The 14935-nt window shown below is 39.5% G+C and overlaps 2 protein-coding genes across 2 annotated transcripts; one reads left to right on the top strand and one right to left on the bottom strand.

Annotated features, from left to right (window-relative positions):
• Positions 1-666: 666 nt before the first annotated feature.
• On the bottom strand, positions 667-1629 carry LOC131328294 (uncharacterized). The gene is made up of 4 exons (XM_058361255.1): positions 1561-1629; positions 1190-1421; positions 1016-1102; positions 667-938 (listed from the first exon to the last, which is right to left on the bottom strand). The coding sequence occupies exons 1-4, from the start codon at positions 1627-1629 to the stop codon at positions 667-669; spliced, it is 660 nt and encodes a 219-aa protein (XP_058217238.1).
• Positions 1630-7880: 6251 nt separating this feature from the next.
• Positions 7881-11873, top strand: LOC131331120 (cytochrome P450 CYP82D47-like). The gene is made up of 3 exons (XM_058364960.1): positions 7881-8480; positions 9661-9989; positions 11107-11873. The coding sequence occupies exons 1-3, from the start codon at positions 7892-7894 to the stop codon at positions 11728-11730; spliced, it is 1542 nt and encodes a 513-aa protein (XP_058220943.1). The 5' UTR covers positions 7881-7891; the 3' UTR covers positions 11731-11873.
• The last annotated feature ends 3062 nt before the right edge of the window (positions 11874-14935 follow it).

Here is a 14935-nt window from a genome sequence, read left to right as displayed (position 1 = left end):
CTCGAACGACTTCTTAATTTTCCCGAACTAATTTTTCAACATCTTATCGATTTTATCAAAAGATGTTTGTAACGATGACATGGTATCCCCCAAATATAACTTTAGCCTCGCATGTGCAGACTCTGCCCTGTAATAGAATAATACATTGTGTTTAAATATGAAAGTATCAAAAAGTATTCCTTAGTGAAGTAGAGAAATGCACAAAATTTTAATAGTAAAGTCTAAAAGCAATTATACCTTTGACTTGAATTGCTTCCGAGGTGCATACATATATTTGTCCATGCTGAAACAAACCGCTCTTTGTACGACCCTAACCATGTTTGCTACAGGTAAGTTATGACATACGGGAACTGGCGAAAATCGTCTCACATGGCTTGCCACTTCTGTTCGAAAGGCGAAGGTGTAGATGAATTGATAAGCGAGTGCCATGATGTGATGAAGCGCTTCCATTATGGACCAAGCACACGGCTGCAGTTCTTCATGACGCACTGATTTATGTGCCAAATACACAGGATGTGATGTGCCGTGGGGAAACATGCTTCAATGGCGTTCATAAGCGCTAAATCTCGATCTGAAACAAACACTAATGGCATCGATGCCCCCTTTTGAAGCATCTAGTTTTTTAAGTTATCTAATGCCCATGTCAGTGTCTCTTCTCTTTCATTACTAAGATAAGCGAACATAAGCGAGTAAGTTCGCCCATGTGGATGTGATATCCACAACCTCCAATAGTGGTTTTCGATACTCATTCGTTTTGTACGTGGCGTCAATGATCAGTACGGACGGAAAGTTGACAGATAGCTCTAGACTCATACGATGAACCCAAATAATATCTGTGATTTCGTTGGTATCTGGATTTGTAATAAATTGATGGAGGTAATCTTTCTCAAGTAATTGACGTATGACATACTGAATAGAAGTTAGACCGTCCAGTTTGGCTGCTTTGTTTGCAAAAATGGTGTTATAAACGCTCTTGATTCCCTAGTGTTTGATGGGTTTTTTTGCTTCAAAATACTAAGAATTTCACGAGGCGCGGTGCTGTTGGCCATGTCGACCACAAATTGTTTCTCTATTGGTTTTAGCCTTGACGGGTACTTGTGGCCTTCAATATGTTTTGTTATTTCATGGTTATGGACATCACTAATAACCTCTAAACCCCACCTGATACCGTATGGATGTTGTGGTATACCTCGCAGTTGAAATGGGCAATCGCATTTTCTAGTCCCAGTGTTTCTTTGTAAGGATTGCCCTTCAACTAGATACCGTGGCGGTTCGTACTTTCCTCCTCTTTCACAACCAAGAATGCACTTCGGCAATTTGCTGCCTTTTAACTTAGTAGAATTTAAAATAACCTCCACAATACCATATTTTAGACCAACGCTCCGCGCCCAAGTTAACATATCTTCTCTATTTTCAAAAATCTATATAAAAAAAATGAATATGTATAAATACAACATTAACCAGTCTTAACATAAATAACGAATATGCAAAACAATAAAAGTAAAAACTACCCTGGTCGGTGGTAAATTCTGGTGTATAATCGCGACTATTTTGGGAGACGCTCTCCTCACTACGAACATCATTCTCAAATGACCAACTATCTGAAATTGAAAAGTTGTAGTCATCCATTGTTCCGTCTAGAATTTTCTGTTGCGGTGTTCCTAAAAAATTTGACAGATACATAGTTTGTGAGGAAAGCCTAAGTAACCATGCTAAATTTTCACCGAAAATCATTATTCTAAATTTTGTGGATTATGTTTGACATAGAAATAACCAGGAAAGTCCCAGGTCGGATGGTCGGACGAGTCCAGTTAAAATCACCATTCCTTCCTTAGTCAACACGAAGCTAGACTTGTTGACAAACTTTCGAGAAATAATGGGTTGCCCCAAGCGTAGGGCGGAGACCGACGTAGCACAATATCCGGTAAGACCGGAGTCGACTCCACTAAGGACGGTGAAGTGTGTGCTGTGGAAACTCGGGTTGTAGTATTAAAATTAGCTCTTAGGTAGCCACCCCTTGTCGATTTGATGAATTAACTACAACTAACAGATAACTTGCTCAAATGAATAAAAAGAGAGGCACGGTCATAGGGAATCCAGCGCTCGCTACTCAACCAGAATCCGCTCGCTTTTCAAGGTTCTAAAAACGGTTAAATTTAGGGAGAATTGGAAACTTCGAAAGATGCGAATCCTAAGGTTGTCGGTCCCGTACACAGCGGCGAGCAGGTTTTGATCCCCCATTCCCGCTCCCATGAGTCCCGACAATGCCTCGGATTCGTCCAACGAACGTAGTTTTCACCAACTAAATTTATTTAATTAAATTAATGTACCAAAAAAATGCAAGACGAATCCTAATTAGGTCGCGATGCGCCTTTACCCAACGACCAAATCTCAGAAAAACTACTCACTCATTATTAAAAATAAAAGGAATAAAATCCTAGAATTAATCATGCTTTTTAATACGTGAGATGAAAAAAATAATAATTAAAAGATCTAAATCAAACGAGAACCAACGAATAACTTTTATAAAGAACAAAAATTAAAATGAGTTATTAAAGTGCGAATAATTAAACAAAACTTTAAATAACTTGAAAGGAACAAAATATCCAAAGAAAACTAAACAATACTCGGAACCAAAGAAATCCAGATGGCAGCCCCGTTCCTCGATTCTCCTTGCGGCTCCTTGTCCTGTTTACTTGCACGTTGTGGGTTCCGTGTAAGAGGATTCACGGTGTTTTGTGGGTGATCACTATTGAAAATCCTCACGAGACTTCACTCGTCCTACCGGGGCTGCCCGGGGGTTTAAAAGAACTATCTATTTTAATTTGTCTTCATTAGTTTTTCTATTCTTTTCTTTGCTAGGGACTAGCAAAGTGTAAGTTGTGGGGCGTGATAAGTGCCGAAATATTAATATTTTGGCTCTCCAAATTACACTTGTTAGTTATTTATATTTGTTATCTGATATTTATTTTGCTTTTATTTTATTTATAGGTTGATCGAGTTCATTGCCCAAAATATTGGATAAAAAGAAGAGTTTAATGAAGTTTGGGGTTAAAGCGCAGAATGCTTCAAAGTTGGATGGTTAATTTATTAAAGCATGAAGTTCAAGGGACTGAATGTAATTAATGCTTGAAATCCTATATAAGCAATGGAAACCTACTGACTTGGCGTCGGCAGCTTGTAGGCGTGGATTGCCGTGGAGCGACGGACATACGAAAGCCAACAGTGAACAAGCAAAGTTCTTGTTGTCATGGAGGCTAAATCAAGATTAAGTTGTCTCTTTCCTATGAGTGGCTAAACCGCTTTCTGGGGTATAGATGAAACTCGAACTCTGAGTAATACTATCTATGTTTTGATTTGAGTTTTATTATTCGAATCACGGTTGTATGATTATTCAGAATTTATTACTATTATTCTTTCCACCAAATCGTGTGCATGAATTTCTAGGTTTTATGCACGTTCATACAACGGTTTTAATTGTTTTATGATAACTGGTTAGATGGATTATACTACGTAAGACGAGTCATGCTGGTAAGACGATCCGTGTTTGATTAGAGACGGTTCGTGCTATAGAGACGGTTCGTGCTAGTAAGACGATTCGTGCTAGGCGGAGATAGTCCACGCCGATTGGTGATTCATAAATTATTTTAAGGAGATATCTCTAGGGCTTGCAATCCTACGATATCCGGATTGATTCGAATATATGACCTACAATCGAAACATATTTAGGTTACGAAGGGGAAGAGTGGATTCGAAACCCTAGAACTTTTTCCCATCAATTCTTCTCCTACTTTTCTATCGTCTTTAATTTTAGTTCAATAGTTTTAAGAAACCAACAATCAATCAATCTTTTTTTGCTCGGATTAATATAGAAATTAATTGAAACAATTGCAATTTAGCCTTTGTAATCCCTGAGGACGATACTCGGAGTACTTACCGCTATCTTTTAGATAGTAGTAATTATTCTGTTTTATTAATTATTTTTTATACGGAAACGACACGATCAATTGGGTTACTCCACAGTTGTAAAAACGATCGTAAAACATAATGTCACATGGACGGACTCCTTTGGAGTGGAAACCACTTATGCTTTAGACCAGTAATTTTAGTATAACAAGTTTGCTAGCTATTTTTAGTACTTTAACTTAACATGCATTTTTAAACACAAAAAGAAAATATAACTAAAATTTTCACTACAAAAGGTGACTAGAAATATTTTACCGTTTAGGGTAAGCTTACGGTAACTTCGAAAGAGAAAAAAAGAAGACTTTCTTTTTCTCTCGAAACTAAATCTTCACTAAACTTTTTGGATTGAGAGACTGGTTGGGTGGTGGTTTGGTGGAGGCCTTGGGTTGAGTTTCTTGAAGAACTCAAGAAGAAACTCAAGAATACCAAGAACAAAGGTGTGGGCAGCGTGCCCTTCGGAATTTTTGGATTCCGAGACGCGAGGGCCCGGATCGAGGGAGCGCGAGCAGGGAAGCAAGCGCTCGCAAAATACAGAGTCGCCACTCGGGTTTTGAAGGTCCGACACCCAAGGAACCGTATTTCGAAGCACTTGCCGCGCTGATTGATTTGAAAAAGTTAAGGAACCAGTCCGTCATAACCATATCTGGGTTCGGGAGCCAGGTTACGAGAGGGGAAGGGTTTTATGGCACCCCTCTCGCCCAATCCGGAGATCGATCTCTACTTAGGCATTTGCGAAAATGTTTGTTTGCGATTCTGTTTGATTAATCAATTTTTTAGCCAATTAGGGCGGGGGAACAGTTAATCGGGGATTAATACTGTAACAATTTGCGGGATGTGATAAGATATGACAAGGATTAATGAGATGACAAGTAATAAATGGAATGAAGTTCAAAACGTCGATCATACATCAAGGCAGCGCTGTGTATGATTTTGGCACGAACAAACAGCCAGCTTGCATGCGTGAGTTCATCTGCATGCAAGCAAACCGTCGCGCGACACAACCATATACTTGCGCGAGTATTGACGCTTCACCAATGGTTTGAATTTCACCCCCTTCTGGGCTTTGGAAGGACCAGTGCTCACCCAGGTGCAAACCAAGCAGTTTATAAATACTTGAAAGTAAACAATATTACAGCAAACAGATGGAAATATTATGAAAACACAACCCCTAAACAGTGGGGGTGTCTAAACAGAGGCCAAGGCCAAGCTGCTCATGCAAGGGCAGTCCTTGGAAAACCACAAACCATCGCGCGACAGAGTGATACAGGCGCGCGATTGTTCAGACTGGACTTCCAGGAATTGCTTTGCATACTTAGAGCCCTGAGACATGTTCAGGAGCATCCCAAGAGCATTCCAAACCAAGAGGTATTATAAACTAAGCTAAACAATGATTTTCAACATGCAAAACAACAAAGTAGTGAGCTAAAGCTCCTTAAAAGACTTTAAAAAGACTATGAACACAATAATAAACTTAAAGACTAGGGTCCCTTCCCCACGTGGTCCAATCTCACGCAGACAGAAGTGTCGCGCGAGTGTATGGGACCATCGCGCGAGGGTGTTCCTGGTAACGGCTCTTGAAACCTTGCCAGCTTTAGGGCCAGAACTGGTATCGATTACCAGCCTTGACCCTGCCAGCCCCCCCTCAGGGGTTCGAACAGTGAGTAGAAAGATATTATACCTTTGCTTTGAGTGTCTTGGAGATGGCTTGAATGAGGTGGTGGTGCTTAAAGGGTGATGGTGTAGGAGTGAGTGTGGTATGGGGTATTTGTGCTTGAGCTTTGCTTCTTCTTTCTTAGAGAGAATTTGGTAACCCTTTGCAATGAAGCATAGGGGGGGTACTTATAGGAGAAAGGGTTGGTTGGTGGCTAGCCAAGGCCTTGTAACCAGCCAACAATGCTGGTTACAATTGTTTGGTGGAGGAGTGGGGTGGCAAAGGTGATGGGAGAATGGGGGGTGAGGTGGTGCAAGGGGAGCCCCCCAGAACGCTGTTCAGTCGAGAAAAACGGGGTCACATAGGCCTGTAGCCCCTTGACCACCACGCAATCTGGGTGAAAATGACAGGTGTTGACCATCGCGCGATGAAGTGAGAGCATCGCGCGAGTGTCCAGCCAACCCCCGCGAGGGTCAATGGTCAAAGCTTTGACTTTGACCACCACCTGGCAAATGGACCATCGCGCGAGGGTCCTAGTGTGTCGCGCGATTATCAAACCCAAGGTCCAGGTTCTGATTCAAAGGTTTTAGGGCTAAGGATGGGTTCCTCACATGCCAAACTCAAGCCATTCCAAGTTCTCGAGACTGTTTTCGATCTGATTCATCATCGGGGAATCAAGAAACCAAAGAACAAAGTAAAACGATTGGGAAGTCAGATTGGGGTGTCTACAAAAGGAAGAACAAACACCAGGTTTTTAGAGAGAAAAGTTGGAGAGATTGAAGGAGTGAGTTAAATGGCTTAACAAAGGGTTCTATTTATAGGAAAATGAGGACCTCTCTCCCCCCTCCCCCTCTCTTTCCTTTGTATGAGTTTCTAGGCTTCGTAAAGTAATTAAGAGAAAAAAAAAAGTGTTTTAATTGATCATTTAGTTAAAAAATATAGTTGAAACACAAAGTCCTCATTTTATAGCCTCCATAAATAATATTTTTGGCACACGAATCAACATTTTTGGATTAGTCGATCGCTGCCTTATCTTGGCACACGAATAAACATTTTTTATACTTGTCTTTTGTTCACACTCTAAGCATGAGGTGTAAGTATTGCCTCTAATGAATCCGACTGTCTTTTTTCCCTTTTTTTCCTAGATATATATTAAAAAATATAGTTAAAAAAATAAGTGTTTCAATTTTAAATCTGTTTGAACCGGTGCAAAGATATTTTTTTGATCATTTCATCCTAAATGGTCGTAATAAATTTTTTGCTCCAACACCTTTCAATGAACGCCCTAAGAGAGCCTTGAAACTAAATAATAAGTCTTAGGGTGTTTGTTGAAAAGCCTTACACCAAAAAATTCATTATGACCATTTAGAATAAAACTATCAAAAAATACGATCTTCGCCTCTGGTTCAACTGAATTGAAATTTGAAGCACTTAATTCTTGAATTATATATTTTAATATAGAAATGTTTTTATTTGTAGAAGTTAAATCAATAAAATAAAATAATTAAATAAAGAAAGAAAGAAAGAAATTAAAACGTGGGGTAATTTATTGGGTTGGGGAAGGGGGGCCTGGGGTGTAGGCCGGATTTTAGGTAGGCCGGATTTTAGGTCGGGGGCCGGGCGGGCGGGTCCGGGTTTTAAGGGGAAGCGGAGGGGGGGGGGGGGGAGGGAAGGGAGAGAGGGAGTCAGGGAGGGATTAGCAATTTGCAAACAAAAACAGAGCACAAAATGACTTTTGACTTAAAAAAAAAAAAAAAAAAAAGTCTTGCCTTTTTAGAAACAGAGCACAAATAATGACTTTTGACGTTTGACTTTTAAAAAAAAAACAGAACACGAAATAACTTTTGACTTTTTTTTTTAAAAAAAATAAGGGACTTTTGAATCCTCTTCTTAAAAGCATGCATATGAAGCCAAATTTACCATTGTCATTTTAATTGTTTTACAATGAACGGTGTTATTTGGCCAACAAAATGACAAGAAAAGTACAATTGTGATATCGTCTTAAAATAAAAAAAACATCAGTGACGAGCGAAGGCAAAAAAGAGCCTAAGGAGAAAAGCACAGAGTAACGATCCGCAAAATACACAAAACGCAAAATTATGCTATCTTCAAAAGATAAGAGGGCACCGACGACGTGCGAAAGCCAAAAAAAAAGACCTAAAAAACAGAAGGCCCACATTTTTTTATTCTATAAATACACGAAATTGAATCACATATCTCAACTTCAAAATCCAATTAAGTTGAATCAACACCATGGTAAGTTGAATCAACACCATGGGGTCCTTCCTCCCGTCCCCAATCACGATTATTCCTTCCATTTTCATCTTCTTTCTCTGTCTCTACTGCGTCCGTAGAAAAAACACTATTCCAAACAAAAAAGTTCCACCAGAAGCCGGGGGCGGGTGGCCTCTAATTGGCCACCTCCCACTCTTACGCGGTCATATGGGCCGCCTGTTGGGAGCCTTGGCCGACAAACACGGACCTATATTCACAATCCGGCTCGGAGTCCACCGAGCCGTTGTGGTAAGTAAGCCGGAAATAGCCAAAGAATGTTTATCCGGCTTAAACGACAACGCATTCCCAAACCGGCCAAAATCTATAGCGATCAATCACTTGTCTTATAACTACGCGAATTTCGCATTGAGCCCGTATGGGCCCTACTGGCGCGAGATGCGGAAGATCACGGTGCTCGAGCTTTTGTCGAACCACCGGCTCGCTATGCGCAGTCATGTGCGCGAGTCGGAGTTGAAAAACTCGGTGAAAGAAGTTTATAACAAGTGGGTGAAGAAGGGGAGTTGTTTGGTAGAGATGAAGATATGGATGGAGGACATAACCTTGAAATTGACTGCTGGAGTTATTGCAGGTTTTGTGTAGAGCCTCAATCCTTTTCGTCTACTAGTGCTTGAAATCTATTACATTCTGTTGTTTTTCTTGACACATTATTCATTTTTTAGTGGTCACATAATGTTTTTTTAGAGACGGGCATTAAGACAAAATTCGAAAACAAAAGTATCTGTAGGTGTCTAATGTAGGTTTTATATTTGTAAGACCCACGTAAATCGCACAGTTTTAGACTCGTCTATGTCTGTGTCTGCACCTGAAATGTTTGTCTCTAGCTAGCAATCACCTCATATGGGATTTGAGATGTTCGGAGGAGGTGTCGTGCGGCATGGTAATGTGCCATCCGGACTGTTGATCTCGGCAATCAATGGTCCGAATTGCACGGTGCTGTGCGTAATCTCAACCGTTCAACCATTCAGTTATCTGGACTGTTGATTGCTGAGATCAATGATCTAGATGAGCACAGCACCTCCCCTAGCTTTCCCAAAGATATGTACAGTAATCGTGGGAATATGGTTTTTGTACTTCATGAGATTAGCCAATGGGCTTTCTATTTTCTATTTCAGGAGATTAGGCGCTGGGCTTTCAATTAGGCGATGGGCTTTTTTCTTCTCTTGTTACGTCTTGGATTTGCATATAATTATCTATAGGCTTATGTAACCTAGTTGAAATGTTTTTTTTGGAGACTATGATACCGTTTTATACTTGACCCTTTTAGTCTTTGTAATGGTTATTCAAATATTAATAAAATTTTTTTCACCGTTCAAAAAATAAGAAATGTACAGTATTGTACTACTCCCGGACAAGACCTATAGTGAACTTACCTATATGATTCAAACCATCACACTAATTTATAAGTTTGATCAAGTCAGAAGTTCTAGTATATATTCATGTAGAAAAAAGTATAACAACGAATTGCCCAATTTCCTCTATATCATCAAACATTTGAGTTGCTTAAATTTTACTAGTAGCTATCAGATTGGAGGAGACTCATTGGATATTTGGATTGATAGAATTGTCATTTGGAAAATTATTCTTATTTTTCAAAACAAATGTGTGTTTACTTCTTTGAAAATTAATATTTTAAATCACGCGACTCTCCAAAATAGATCAGCAAAAGAAGGGAAAAGGGTAATTTGTTCTCGTTTTTAGTTAAATTCTGTGAATTACCCATTTACTTACCAAGGAAAGGAATTATCCAGGGAATGGAAGAATAAATGTCAATGACCGGTTTCGGGAGGCGTTTAAGCCATTTTTTGATCTAATGGGGACATTTACCATGGCGGATGCGATCCCGTATCTCAGATGGTTTGATTTCGGAGGGTACGAGAAGGAGGTGAAGAAGACGGGAAAAAAAATGGATGACCTACTTCAAGAGTGGTTAAACGAACATAAACGTCAAAAAAACTCCGGTAATCAGGTGGCTGAGGCGGAGAAGGACTTCATGGACGTGATGTTGGAAATTCTCGACGGTGGTACAAATAAGATACTCAATTTTGAGGCTGATACCATCATTAAGGCTACATGTGTGGTAAGACAGTTTCCTTTTGGAAATGTTTAATCCCTTGTACAAAATTAACCATATGGTCCTATTTTTTGCTGTCTTCTAAGTTTTCATAAATTTTTCGCGTCAATAAGATATATATATATATAGGGGGCGGTTCAATAATTGGGAAATCAAATTTGTCAGGTAGGTTGTCTCATTTCTCTACCTAGTGGTGACCTGAGTTCAAGTCCCACGGAGAGTAGGTTTGTGGTTCAAGATTATGGATAACCTCTAAACCCCCGTTGACTAACATATTAACATCCCGCTAACTCTCGCTGATGTATAACATATGACAAAAAAAAAAAAAAAAGGCAAGTTCTATTTTTTGCTTTTTGCATTTATGATTATTCTCTTCAAAACAATTCTAAAAGGTAATAAAAGATTCTGACCGAAAACATAAAAATTAAAAAAAGTGTAGGTACAAAGGACAGGGGGCGTGTGCTGTGCAGCTTCGTGCTGCACAGCGTGCTGCACGGTCTCCGGCGAGGCTTTTCTGGCATCGGTCCGACGATCGGAGACGTTCATCGCGTAGAGCTCGTCGAGTTCTATGAGAGCACCAAAAATCAACTCGATCAAATATCGTTGAGGGCCTCATCCGAACATATATAACTTGAAAAAAATGGATTTAGTGGTTTTGATCCAATGTTTTGTATCCATTAGGATTCATTTTTTTTCAAGTTATATATGTTCGGATGAGACCCTTAACGATATTCGATCGAGCTGATTTTCGATACTCACAAAGAACTCGACGAGCTCTACGCGATGAACGTCTCCGATCGTCGGACTGATGCCTGAAAAGCCTCGCCGGAAGCCGTGCAGCACACTGTGCAGCACGAAGCTGCACAGCACACACCCCCTGTCCAGGTACAAAATGATACAAACCCTTGGGTAGAACTTACCCTTAAAAATTGGATGACAAGAGAAGGGTGCCAAAGAGCTAATATGCACATGGCCAAGCCCATACTTAACCGATGTGGGACATTAAGATCGTAACAGATACATGTTACTATCCTTAAATAATGTAGTCGAAACCCTACAGAATTCATTTGAATGGTCATCTATGCAACTGCTTAACTCTATGCGTGTTTCATGGGCCTTGCAGGGTCTTATTCTAGGTGCCATCGGTCTTACAAGCATAACTCTTACATGGGCAGTTGCTTTGCTCCTCAACAATCCCCACGTACTAAAGAAAGCCCAAGAAGAGTTAAACACCCAAATTGGAGGACAAAGACTAGTACAAGAATCAGACATCAAAAACCTAGTCTACATCCAAGCCATAATCAAAGAAACCTTGCGTTTATACCCACCGGCCGTACTCGTGCCGCCACGGGAAAACTTAGAGGACTGCACTGTGGACAGGTACCACATCCCGGCGGGCACCATCCTGTTTGTGAATTTGTGGAAAATTCATCATGATCCCCAGGTATGGCCCAACCCGTGGGAGTTCCGGCCCGAAAGGTTCTTGACGACTCACAAGGATGTTGATTTGCGAGGGATGCATTATGAGTTGCTGCCATTTGGAAGCGGGAGGAGAGGATGCCCTGCAATCTCTTTTGCACTCCAAGTTCTGCAATTTACGCTTGCTAGTCTGGTACATGCATTTGAAATTGCAACGCCATCTGATGAACCTGTTGATATGACTGAAAGTCTTAGATTCAACAATGTCAAAGAAATGCCACTTCAAGTCCTCCTCACTCCGCGCTTGCCTTCTAAAGCTTATGGATGATTTTGACCAACTTATGCTTCAATGTTCTATCAGCTTTGGGGTTGTCTGTGACTGTAAGGACCCAAAATTTTATAATACCTTGAAATATAACGCATAAATAATGAGTTCATGTCATTTTTATCTAGATGACAAATAAGTTAAACTAAATATTATTGTGTAACTAATTTTAAATTGGTTCTGTATTTGCTTCAATGGCGTTAGAATCAATGTAGTTAATCATTGATTAATTATCATTAGAACAAGAACCTGTTGGAGAATATTGATTTTAACTTATTTTGATCTTAGTTTTGAGTGGGTCCCACATTTCTATGATGTCGGACCCACATACCGTTGTGTTCGTCCTTGTGAGGAGATTAATATCGAACACTTGGTTGGTTAAATTCAATTAATGATGAATAAGAAATTGACTGTAAAAATGCCTATGTAAACATTTGTAGAAGAGGAAAAAGGTGCTTAACCCACATTGGTGTGGCAACTAAGAATATTTGGGTTCTTGTACGACAAGTTTGACACGGCCCTTCGGGCACCCAAATTTTGTAAGGGGAGGAGACATGGATTGACTGGGCTTTGAGCCATTTACCACACTCGCGTCCGCAGTTGTCCGAACCGGGCTGGGTTGAGTTGGGTCATTAAATAAAATGTGTTTGACCCAAGTACTTTTATTTTTTCCTCCCCAATGGATTTATTTTCTCTTTCCGTCATGACCTACTTTTATTTTTCATCCCCAACGGATTTATTTCTCTTTCCGTCATGACCGTTCGCGCATGAACAGACGCACCTGGTGTCTGTTTCGTTTCTGTTTTGTTTTTTTCCCTCCATTCGGGTGCCTATTTTTGTATATGTACAGGGCTGGCCCTCGGGTAAGCCTCGCAAGCCTTCGGTCTGGGGCAACTCTCGAGCTGGGGCAACCAAAAAAATTTTTTTTAAGTTATATTATAAATTTAAAAAAATTTCCCTTCCCTTTACTTGGTGTAGTGATCGCTGAGATGCTGTTAAAGCACCGGCAGTGCCTGGTTCGATTTTCAGGCGTGCTCTTTCTTGTTTTTTCTCCATTTTTTTTTGTTCTACGTCTTTTTTTGTTTTCCTCCAATCCACAATTTTTATTCTACCTCCTTTTGTTTTCCTCCCAACAGTAATCTATAAGTGATATGTTACAATTGATGAAAAAAAAAAGTCAGTTAAAATAAATCAAGCAAGCTAACACGGTATTAATTTTTATCTTCGAACTACTATTTCGCAAGAGAGATTAAAGAGATTGGCTATGATCTCAATTGAAAATGAGGCGCGAATCCACTAAGAGTATTTTTGGGCATTTGAGACTTTTAAAACTTCTTATGCTTTTCAAACATATATTCCATCAACCAAAAAAACAAAAGTTAGCAGAATGAGCCTAAGTTCCTGGATAAGTAAAGTACGATGAGTCAATTGAGAAATTTGCTTCAAAAATTGTTAGGAGAAGTTGTTTTCTTTAAATCGGATTATGCTAATCATAAAGCATTATTATTGGGGTTTACATTTTGATGTTGATTTTTTTAATGTTATTCAAGCTAAAAAAAATAATGTAATTTTGATTTTTTTTTTGTACTTAATTTTTAAAATTTTTGTACGATTTAATAGTAAGTTCGGGGCCGGCACTGTATATGTAGTACCCATCTCCTCCCTTTTCATACACGAGATTCCTGCATACATTCTGCATGCATAGAGTCGGCAAGTTTTGCATAGTTTCATGGTTTGCCTGTTAGACAAATTGAAGTGTTGCTTTTGTCTTTTGATAATCAAGTAATTCTGGGAGACAAATGTCCGAGTAACCCGAAGAGCATCAGTGTGAGGGACAAATTTGCTTCAAGGATATAGTATCCAAATACTAGCTTTGATATATTGCTAATTTCCGGACACCTGAAATTACTCCAATAAGTTTCTAATCTTGATTACTTTATCGTGTGTTGCAATTGATTTTCCCAGTATAAACGAATCCCGGCTGGTTCTAACAGAACATTATTATTAATGATGAAAAAAAGACGGGAGAAGTGAATGCAGATGTGAGTGCCCTAATTATTTTCGCTATAATGTCAGTGTAGGTAATTTGGTCTCGGGTAAACCATCCTCATTGGAGTTAGGGGATTCAAAAGAAATTAATTCCTTTGGCCACATGATCCCAAATTCATATTTACCTTCTTCTATTTTTGGAATAATCTTTATTATTCGTATAAGTTTTATATTTCATGTATTTCAATCAACTATTAAAAAAGCTTTGAACACCAACATTTTATTGGTCCTTCTACATTGTACGTAGTTAAGGAGGGGGAGACGAGGGAAGTGTCGTGGGCCTCGCGGCAACTTGACAACGGTGATGATGTCATGATGAGACGAAGTAGGCTTGTTTTGGTTTAAAAAGTTAAACTTCTTTTTTTTTTTGCATTTATTTGTTTTGTGTTAAACTTTTGTGACTTATTGATTCGTTTCAACAAAATGACTTGGAACAATAATAAATTATGATCGAAATTCTTAATTTTTTTAATAAAGACAAAAATAAGTCTAAAAGGGTCACCTCTAGGTTAAATTTACATAAATGGCGAAAAAACTCCGGTGATTGGGTGGCAGAGGTACCGTGGAGAAAGACTTCATGGACGTGATGTTGGAAATTCTCGACGGTGGTAATTAAAAATAAGATACTCAATTGTGATGCTGATACAATCAGTAAGGCTACATGTGTGGTAAGACATGCAGTTTCCTTTTGGAAATGTTTTTTTTCAACGGCAAAAAAAGGATATTATATATCAAGATTCAAGAATTGACAAAAAATCAATCCAAACACCGCCCAACTCCACCCCCAAAAGGATCCAACGAAACTAAAATAACAGGAAAACACCCCACACACCCAAAAACCAAGACACTCCCACCTCCCACATAGAACACGACACCCCACCCACCCAAAAACCAAGACACTTGGCAACCCTAATTTCAGCAAACAAGACTCAAAAAGCGACTTGCAATGAAATAGAAAGCTAGGTCTGCCCTACCACTATGTCAGCTCTGTCCAAGTCTTCACCTACCATACCTGCAAATTTGCTTATGACTTCATCCTCCTCACCATCATACCCCAACCCCATGATCTTGTTGCAGGTCCAAATTGCTCGAGCTTCGTCCAGAATTATTCTGTTTTTGTTAATGACTCCGTCTGAAGAGATAGATGCAGAGAGTGCTA

Source organism: Rhododendron vialii, chromosome 6a (genome assembly GCF_030253575.1).
Source record: "Rhododendron vialii isolate Sample 1 chromosome 6a, ASM3025357v1".
NCBI classification, from domain to species: domain Eukaryota; kingdom Viridiplantae; phylum Streptophyta; class Magnoliopsida; order Ericales; family Ericaceae; genus Rhododendron; species Rhododendron vialii.
Note: the sequence above shows the minus strand (reverse complement) of the source record. Positions and strands in the feature narration are given on the sequence as shown.